Raw genomic sequence first — 8,227 nt, 5'->3', positions numbered from 1 at the left:
GCTGGTATCTGAGGAAGTGTGCATGCACACGAGAGCTCATACCAAGAACTAACTTAGTTGGTCTTTAAGGTGCTACTGGAAGGAATTTTTTTATTTTGACTATGGCAGACCAACACGGCTACCTATCTGTAACTATTTTTAAAAATAATTAGAGGCGGATTCTACTAATTCTGTCACAGCTACGGCTTAAAGAACTGTGAACGTCATTTGAAATTGTCCGATCTATCGCTGCTCCTCGGAGGACTCCAAAGCCCTGCAATTGATACAATTGTTAGCTTTGCTCAAGTCCTTTGGTTCATGAGGGACCACTGCCTTGTTTTCTGACCACGGAGAATCCTCCCCAGTGGCGTAGCGTGGGGGGTGCGGGGGGGGGTGCGGCCGCACCGGGCGCAACATCTGGGGGTTAGGGTTAGGGGGCGCAAATTACTTGCCTTGCCCCGGGTGCTGACAACCCACGCTACGCCACTGATCCTCCCCTTCCTCTGGTGCTTCCGAGATCTCAGCAGCCATGGCCCTCTCGCAATTATGCCAATTTTGCAACCATGTGGACTAGAAACCTGATTCAAATACAAAAACGAAATCCCGCACCCAATGTATGGCCATCCGGGTGGCATGCCTGGAGACAGCATGCCTCGTCAGGGACAGGTAGGCCCTACCTTTGTCTGCAGTGATGCCAGCGAGATGTCCCAGGTTAAAGGTTCGGGAACTGAGCTTCCCCTCTCAAACCAATTCACCGCTTCCATTAACTTGGACTGTCTGCTTCTTAGCTCCCGCTGTTTGGTTAGACTCCTGGAGAGGAGGGGCCGCCTCCTTCGCCCCCACCCACCCACCCACCCACTCCACCTCCATTGCCGTAGGTGGAGCACTTAAATCCCTGATAAGGTGCAGACTTTGAGATAAAAGGAGGAGAAGGCCCCTTGAATCACCACCATTGCAGAGTCCGTCTGGAGAGGGGTGGGAAAGAATAGCAGGTCAAAGAGTGTGTGGAGGGGTATCAGCATCCAGCTCTAAATCCTCCATCTTTTGGGGGGGAGGAATAATCCGTCCACATGGAGGACCTCAAAACGTTTGCTGCAGAGGCACTGGAAGATTTTGCCCAATTTATGCCCGGCACCCACCCGCCTGCTTTGGGGGGCTCCAGGTTCTCCATCGGCAACTGCCTGCCTCCGAACTCCATGCTGGGTTGCTACCCAGGGGCATTCCCAGGCCCAGCAGAGCTGCCCGCCTACCCCCAGGAGAACTTCAGGAATGGGGTGGCCCACGCAGAGTGGTACTCCTCTGGCACCGCGGACGGACCCTACCCTTCATGTAAGTGATGTACCCTCTTAGCTACCCTTCATGTAAGTGATGTACACCCAAGTGTTGGTGTTGACCTTTAAAGCCCTAAACGGCCTCGGACCAGTATAGCTGAAGAAGCGTCTCCACCCCCATCTTTCTGCCCGGACGTTGAGGTCCAGCGCCGAGGGCCTTCTGGCGGTTCCCTCACTGCAAGAAGCAAAGCTACATGGAACCAGGCAGAGGGCCTTCTCAGTGGTGGCACCCGCCCTGTGGAACACCCTCCCTTCAGATGTCAAAGAGATAAACAACTACCTGACATTCAGAGGATATCTGAAGGTAGTCCTGTTCAGGGAAGTTTTTAATGTGTGACATTTTAATGTATTTTTAATCTTTGTTGGAAGCCACCCGGAGTGGCTGGGGAAACCCAGCCAGATGGGCGGGGTACAAATAGTAAATTATTATTATTATTATTATTATTATTATTATTATTATTATTATTATTATTATTAGCTGTCAGATGGGTTGCTGTTGTTACTTTTGCAAGCAAAATGTAGGGCAACTTGTGTGGGGCTGTCGGCGGGCTTCTGAACTGCCAAGTGCAGAAATGTGGCAGAGTAACGCTCTCAGAGGAGGCTGCCCGTCGCACCCCTGCAGGAGTTACGAACATGAAAAGAGCCTGTAGCTGCATCAGCCCACCTAGTCCAGCATTCTATTCTCGCAGTGGCCAGCCTGCGGGAAACCCGAGAGCGAAACCTGAGCGGGAATCCTCCCTCCAGGTATTCATTGCTGCCTCTGAGTGTGGAGCAGAGCAGAGCCATCAGGTCTAGTAGCCACCGATAGATTTCTTCATGAATCTGTCCAATCCTCTTTTGAAAGCCATCCAAGTTTGTGGCCGTCCCTGCCTCTTGTGTCGGGGAGTTCCACAGTTGAACTACGCTCTGCATGAAGAAGGGCTTTCTTTTATCTGTCTTAAATCTACCAGCTTCGCCCGGGCTTGCCACCTTCCAACCAGGAGTGGGGCCTACACTCGATGTGACTAGGAATGCCTCTTACACACTCAAAAAGTCAACCCCCTATTTTTGAAACTACAATTTGAATCCCCCTGCTATCAGAAGTTAGGGGGGAGCCCTGCACTGGAACAGGTCAGAATGTTGTTATTATGTACGGAGGGAGTGTGGTGTAGTGGTTAGACTTTTAGACCAAAGAGTCCTGGTTGCTCACTGGGGGACCTAGAAACATAGCTGTCAACTTTGCCCTTTTCTTGCGAGGAATCCTATTCGGAATAAGGGAATTTCCCTTGAAAAAAGGGAAATGTTGACAGCTATGCCTTGAAACAACATAGGAAGCTGCCTTGTACAGAGATAGACCAGTGGTGTAGCTCAGTAATGTCTACACAGGTTGGCAGCAGCAGCAACTCTCCACAGTTTCTGCTTACAAATCCTGCTTACAAATCCTGCACTCTAGCACTGATCTATGCCCGTCCTCTGCCTGCACCTAGCCTTCCTCGTAGGGTCATTGTGAGGACAGAAAGCACTCTGCGCTCCTTGGAAGAAAAGTTAGGACAGCCCGATAGATTACAAATATACATTATGGTATGCAGCCAAATCTTATACAGTGGTACCTCAGGTTACATATGCTTCAGGTTACATACGCTTCAGGTTACAGACTCCACTAACCCAGAAATATTACCTCAGGTTAAGAACTTTGCTTCAGGATGAGATCAGAAATCGTGCTCCAGTGGCGCAGCAGCAGCAGGAGGCCCGATAAGCTAAAGTGGTGCTTCAGGTTAAGAACAGTTTCAGGTTAAGAACGGACTTCCGGAACGAATTAAGTACTTAACCTGAGGTACCACTGTATAATAAAATCAAACTCATTGTCCTCATGTCTATTTGTATGTAGTCAGAACAGCCCCTTTCACCACCCAAGAGGGAAGTATCAGTGGCCTTGGGGGAACCCCAGATTTGTGGGGAAACACATTAAGGGGGACTCCCCACCCCCAAATACCCAGCCCTATGACAACTGAGCATGCTCAGTGGCTTGGGATGCTGACTGTGGGTTTTGCACATGGGAAGAAACTGAATGGAATGGAGTATTTCACTTTGGATAGCTCAGTCGGTAGAGCACTGGACTCTTAACCCCAGGGTCGTGGGTTTGAGCCCCACGTTCGGCAAAAGATTCCTGCGTGGCAGAGGGTTGGACCAGATGACCATGGGGGTCCCTTCGAACTCTACAATCTATGAAATAAAACATATTCTTTGCCACAAAGAACGGGGCCGGTAGAGCTACAATTCCCAGGGATATTTGGGGGAAATAATATCAGCTTTTGTCCTGGTTCCCCAGAGTCATCTGGCTGGCCGCTGTGAGAACAGCATGCTGGACTTGGCCTGATCCTGCAGCCAGGCTCTTCTTGTGTTCTTACCTTTTTAGTGAAAGTCCAGTATCCCTCGCATTGGAAAATGGCGTCGGAGTTTTGCCGGCAGAAAACCCATTTGGCCCAGCAGCCTATCCTTACAGATCCACAGTATATTCAGTGCACGCTTAAAGCACCGAGTTCCCCCAAAGAATTCTGACAACCGTAGCTCCCCTCTCATGAGCTAAGATTTCCTTGACCTACTGATTACAGGATTATTTGGCGGAAGTTGTGCGTTTTTAAGGTGCGCTGAATATGAATATATGGCGTTATCAGCACCGCATGCTAACCAGCCGAGCTAAAATGAGGACCGGGCTTTTGATCGCCGGATCAAGGGCATCACGTTTGTTGAATTAGGCAAACTAAAAATCTTTCACTCTATAAGATGCACCAGACCATAAGACGCACCTAGTTGTTGGAGGAGGAAAACAAGAAAAAAAATATTCTGAATCCCAGAAGCCAGAACAGCAAGAGGGATCGCTGTGCAGCGAAAGCAGCAATCCCTCTTGCTGTTCTGGCTTCTGGGATAGCTGCGCAGCCTGCATTCGCTCCATAAGACGCACACACATTTTCCCTTACTTTTTAGGAGGGAAAAAGTGAGTCTTATAGAGCAAAAAAATCGTAGATTTTGAAAAGTTGCACAATTAGTTGTTGTTTTGAATTTTATTGTGCTTCCTTGGTGGGTCATGCAAACCGCTTTTCCGAACATGGGGCATGGGTCACTGTGGATGAATTTATGGGGCTGAGAGAGAGTGACTGTTTGAAAAAAATGAGGAACCGCTGCTTTAAATGTATAGTGTGGATTTGCAAGGATCCACATGCTACGGAGAGCTCCCCCACCACCCAAAAATGGGACTCTGCATTTGATTATTATTATTTGATTATTTATTTGATTTCTATACCGCCTTCATCTGAAGATCTCAGTTTGGTTCACAAGATAAAAAGACGGTCATACCTTGGATCCCAAACGCCTTGGAACTCGGACATTTTGGCTCCCGAATGCTGCAAACCCGGAAGTGATTGTTCTGGTTTGCGAACATTCTTTTGGAACCCGAACATCTGACGGGGCTTCTTCTGATTGGCTGCAGGAGTTTCCTGCAGCCAATTAGAAGCCATGATTTGGTTTTGGAACGTTTTAGAAGTCTAATGGACTTCCGGAACGGATTCCATTTGACTTCCAAGGTACGACTGATAATTTTTGATTCTCAATGACAGCCTGACTTGCTCTCATTCTTTCTCCTTCCCCCCCCCCCAGTCCCCAGGTATGTGGGGACATCGGGGTTCAGCGGAGTCGGAGCCGACTGCCTGGGCTACATTGGTGAGGTGATCAAGCCGCCCTCGTTCTTCACCGGGAACCCGTCCAAAAGGAAGCGCCGGGTGCTGTTCACCCGGGCCCAGGTTCACGAGCTGGAGAAGAGGTTCGAGCTGCAGAGGTACCTGACAGCCCCAGAGCGTGAGCACTTGGCCACCGTCACCCGCCTCACCCCCAACCAGGTGAAGATCTGGTTCCAGAACCATCGGTACAAGATGAAGAAGCAAGGCAAGCAACAGGACCCAAAGGCCGACCGGGGGCAGGAAGCACACCGAACCTGCGACAACGGTGTGGTTCCGCCACACCCAGGGGGCTACGGTTTTGCCGGGTCTCTGATGGAGGAGAAGTCTTTGTTAGGGTCTCCTTATCCCTTCCCCGGACTCGCACCCAGCACCCAGAGCTTATCCGCCAGCCCCAGTTCCAGCGCAGACTCTCAGCCCGGCACAAAGGCTGCGGAAAGCAGGCTTGCGTTCGGCAAGCCGTGGTAGCCGATGGAAGGGGAGCGAGATTGGACCATTTGATGGCATGAGAGGCCGTGCTGTGTGCCTGACAGCCCAAGCAAGGGGCTGCCTTGTCTTGTTGCACCCGTAGCACCCAGTGGACGGAGGCATCAGATGTGACTTGTGTGCCGTCAGGCTGGCCGCTCTGAAACCAGCTCAGATTTGCTTTTGTGCTGTGGGTTAAACCACAGAGCCTAGGACTTGCTGATCAGAAGGTCGGCGGTTCGAATCCCCACGACGGGGTGAGCTCCCGTTGCTCCGTCCCTGCTCCTGCCCACCTAGCACGTCAAAGTGCAAGTAGATAAATAGGTACCGCTCTGGCGGGAAGGTAAACGGCGTTTCCGTGTGCTGCTCTGGTTCGCCAGAAGCGGCTTAGTCATGCTGGCCACATGACCCAGAAGCTGTATGCCGGCTCCCTCGGCCAATAAAGCGAGATGAGCACCGCAACCCCAGAGTTGTCCGTGACTGGACCTAATGGTCAGGGGTACCTTTACCTTTACTTTACCAGGTCAGGGCTAGACATGGCAAGACTGGAGCCAGGGCAAAACCTGCTTGGTGTCAGGAGCGAGCCAGCAGTAAATCACACCGTGCAAGTTGGTGCGGACTCTTTCTTGACAAAAACGGGATCTGCTCAGGCCTAATGGGCAAAGCAACTTATCTCTGGCAGGTCTTGCAGTTGCCGAGACTGAAAATCCCCGCCTCCCCACAGCTGCCTGAGTCCCCTCCTCTCTAGGGCTTTCCCCAAGCAATCAGAGACTACGGCTGTATGAAGCGAACATCTCCTCCGCCCTCTTCATGCCTCTCCTGGTTCTGCAAGGAGGTTCAGGGGAAAGGGGAGCTTGTCACAGCAGAAGGGGGAGAACTCCCTGGTTTCTTCACCAGCCTGACTCATCTCTGCCTCTTGCCCACCCCTCCTCTACGGCCTTTGCTTCTGCCTCTGATTCTGGACTGCTTTCTGCCACAGATTCTCCCTGCTCACTAAGCCCTGTAAGTAAAAAGGCAGGCAGGATGGATGAAGGCAGGCTGAGGTTGGTAGGCAGTACCCCAATCACCTGAACGCAGGGGTGAGGAGCCTTTTCCACCTGGCAGGACAGATCTTTGATAGGGCTAACTCTGATAGGTGGGCAGGACCACTCCTCTGTCAATCATCCGATACCCTAATGGTGGCAGTCGATTGACAGGTGAGCAGCCAGCGCAGCAAAGTCTCCACCTGCCCCACACCTGACATTGCCTGTAATAATATGGGGCAAATGGGAGTGCTCTGGGGAAGACAACATGGTGGGCCAGATTTGGCCCGCAGGCTGAGAGTTCCCCACCTCTGCTCTAACCTTCACTCTGGCGCTTTTTGGCTTTTTAGACAGAAGACACCAGACTAAACATCATGAGATCATGGTGGGAAGACGAGGAGGAGCCAAGCTACCCACAGACTTAAACCACCAAGTCCCTAACCATTTTAAACCCCGCAAAAACAAAACAAAAAAGGTTCGCTGCTTGGACCAGACACGTACCTCATCTGCAACTTTTCAGATCAGCCAGCGCTTCTGATCGATTGGTGCTCCAGAATCGATCGCTGTAGCTTTCTTGGGAAAAGGGAAAGATCCGTCAAATGCCTTTTGCTGATTTCTCTGCAGGCTCCCTTCTTATTGCTTTGTCGAAAGCAAATCAGCACAGATTACGGCAAGAGTGAGCGGGGGGGAAAGTGGAATATCAATTCTCTTTAGATCAGCCTTTGCCGGCCTGGTGTCCTCCTGGTGTCCGGGACTGCCATTCCCACCATCTCTAACCATTGGTCATGCTGGCTGGGGCTGATGGGAGATAAATTTGGGAGATAAAACTGCCTGTCTAACAGTTGCCCAGACGTGAAAGTAGTTGCTGTTGCGTCCTCTGGTACAGAAAAGTATTGCCGATTGCTATGCAGGAAGAAAGAAATTGTACACAACATTTAAGAGAACTCGGGAGAGACTGGGTACAATGGTGCCTTGTGGCAGAACTCTATTTCATATCAAACACAATCAGAACACATCTCAGGTTGCCTCTGGATATGGAACTCACCTGAGGAAACCACATGCAGACTAGACACATTTAAAGCACATTCGAAGCACATTCTTTTCCTCAAAGAATTCTGGGTACTGTAGTTTGCTAAGAGATGCTGGGAATACTAGCTCAGGGGGTGGGGTGGGGGTTAAACTACAGTGCCCAGAATTCTTTGAGGGAGATAATAAGCTTTAAATGTGCTTTAAAGGTATAGTGTCCCCTTCTTTAGATTGTCCAATTCTGTTACATTCGTTTACTATAGATGTGTTCTACATCCTGCAAGTTTTACGAATTGTACACTCTGCCAAACCATGATTAGCCTTGGGTCTGGAAATTCCCAACCCCTGCTGTAAGGTACATTACCTGTATGCATGACATTTGGTGTATGCGGCATGTGCTCTATATCATAAAAGCAATTTTTAAAAAATACCAGTTATGCTTTAAAAAAAACACAACAAGGCTAAAAATGAAACAGTGCCAGCATAAACCTGAGTGTTGCGCTGAGATAAAAGACAAGTATTACTCCAAATGTTGTTTTTATATGATATTGTAAGACTGGGCAATGTATACGCAGCATGAACGTCATCCTGGAATACGCTATGCCAGGAACACTGTGAGCACTGTCCATTTCTCAACAAATTTGTTTGCAGTGGAGAACAATTTCTCAAGGAGCACATTCAGACACTAGTGCAG

At 50.0% G+C, this 8,227-nt stretch overlaps 1 protein-coding gene across 1 annotated transcript; it reads left to right on the top strand.

Moving 5' to 3' along the window:
* Positions 1-913: 913 nt before the first annotated feature.
* Positions 914-7,318, top strand: LOC308590516 (homeobox protein Nkx-2.4-like). The gene is made up of 2 exons (XM_081200635.1): positions 914-1,308; positions 4,944-7,318. The coding sequence occupies exons 1-2, from the start codon at positions 1,050-1,052 to the stop codon at positions 5,486-5,488; spliced, it is 804 nt and encodes a 267-aa protein (XP_081056761.1). The 5' UTR covers positions 914-1,049; the 3' UTR covers positions 5,489-7,318.
* The last annotated feature ends 909 nt before the right edge of the window (positions 7,319-8,227 follow it).

The sequence above is a fragment of the Podarcis bocagei genome, assembly GCF_964188305.1.
Source record: "Podarcis bocagei genome assembly, chromosome: 7".
Classification (NCBI taxonomy): domain Eukaryota; kingdom Metazoa; phylum Chordata; class Lepidosauria; order Squamata; family Lacertidae; genus Podarcis; species Podarcis bocagei.
The sequence above is the reverse complement of the archived record's forward strand: the minus strand, read 5'-3'. Positions and strand labels throughout refer to the sequence as shown.

Excerpts from the sequence above, each read along its gene's own strand:
- LOC308590516 (XM_081200635.1), top strand. The coding sequence starts at position 1,050 with ATGGAGGACCTCAAAACGTTTGCTGCAGAGGCACTGGAAGATTTTGCC. Across the intron at positions 1,309-4,943 it reads GGACGGACCCTACCCTTCAT|TCCCCAGGTATGTGGGGACA; the intron begins GTAAGTGATGTA and ends CCCCCCCCCCAG.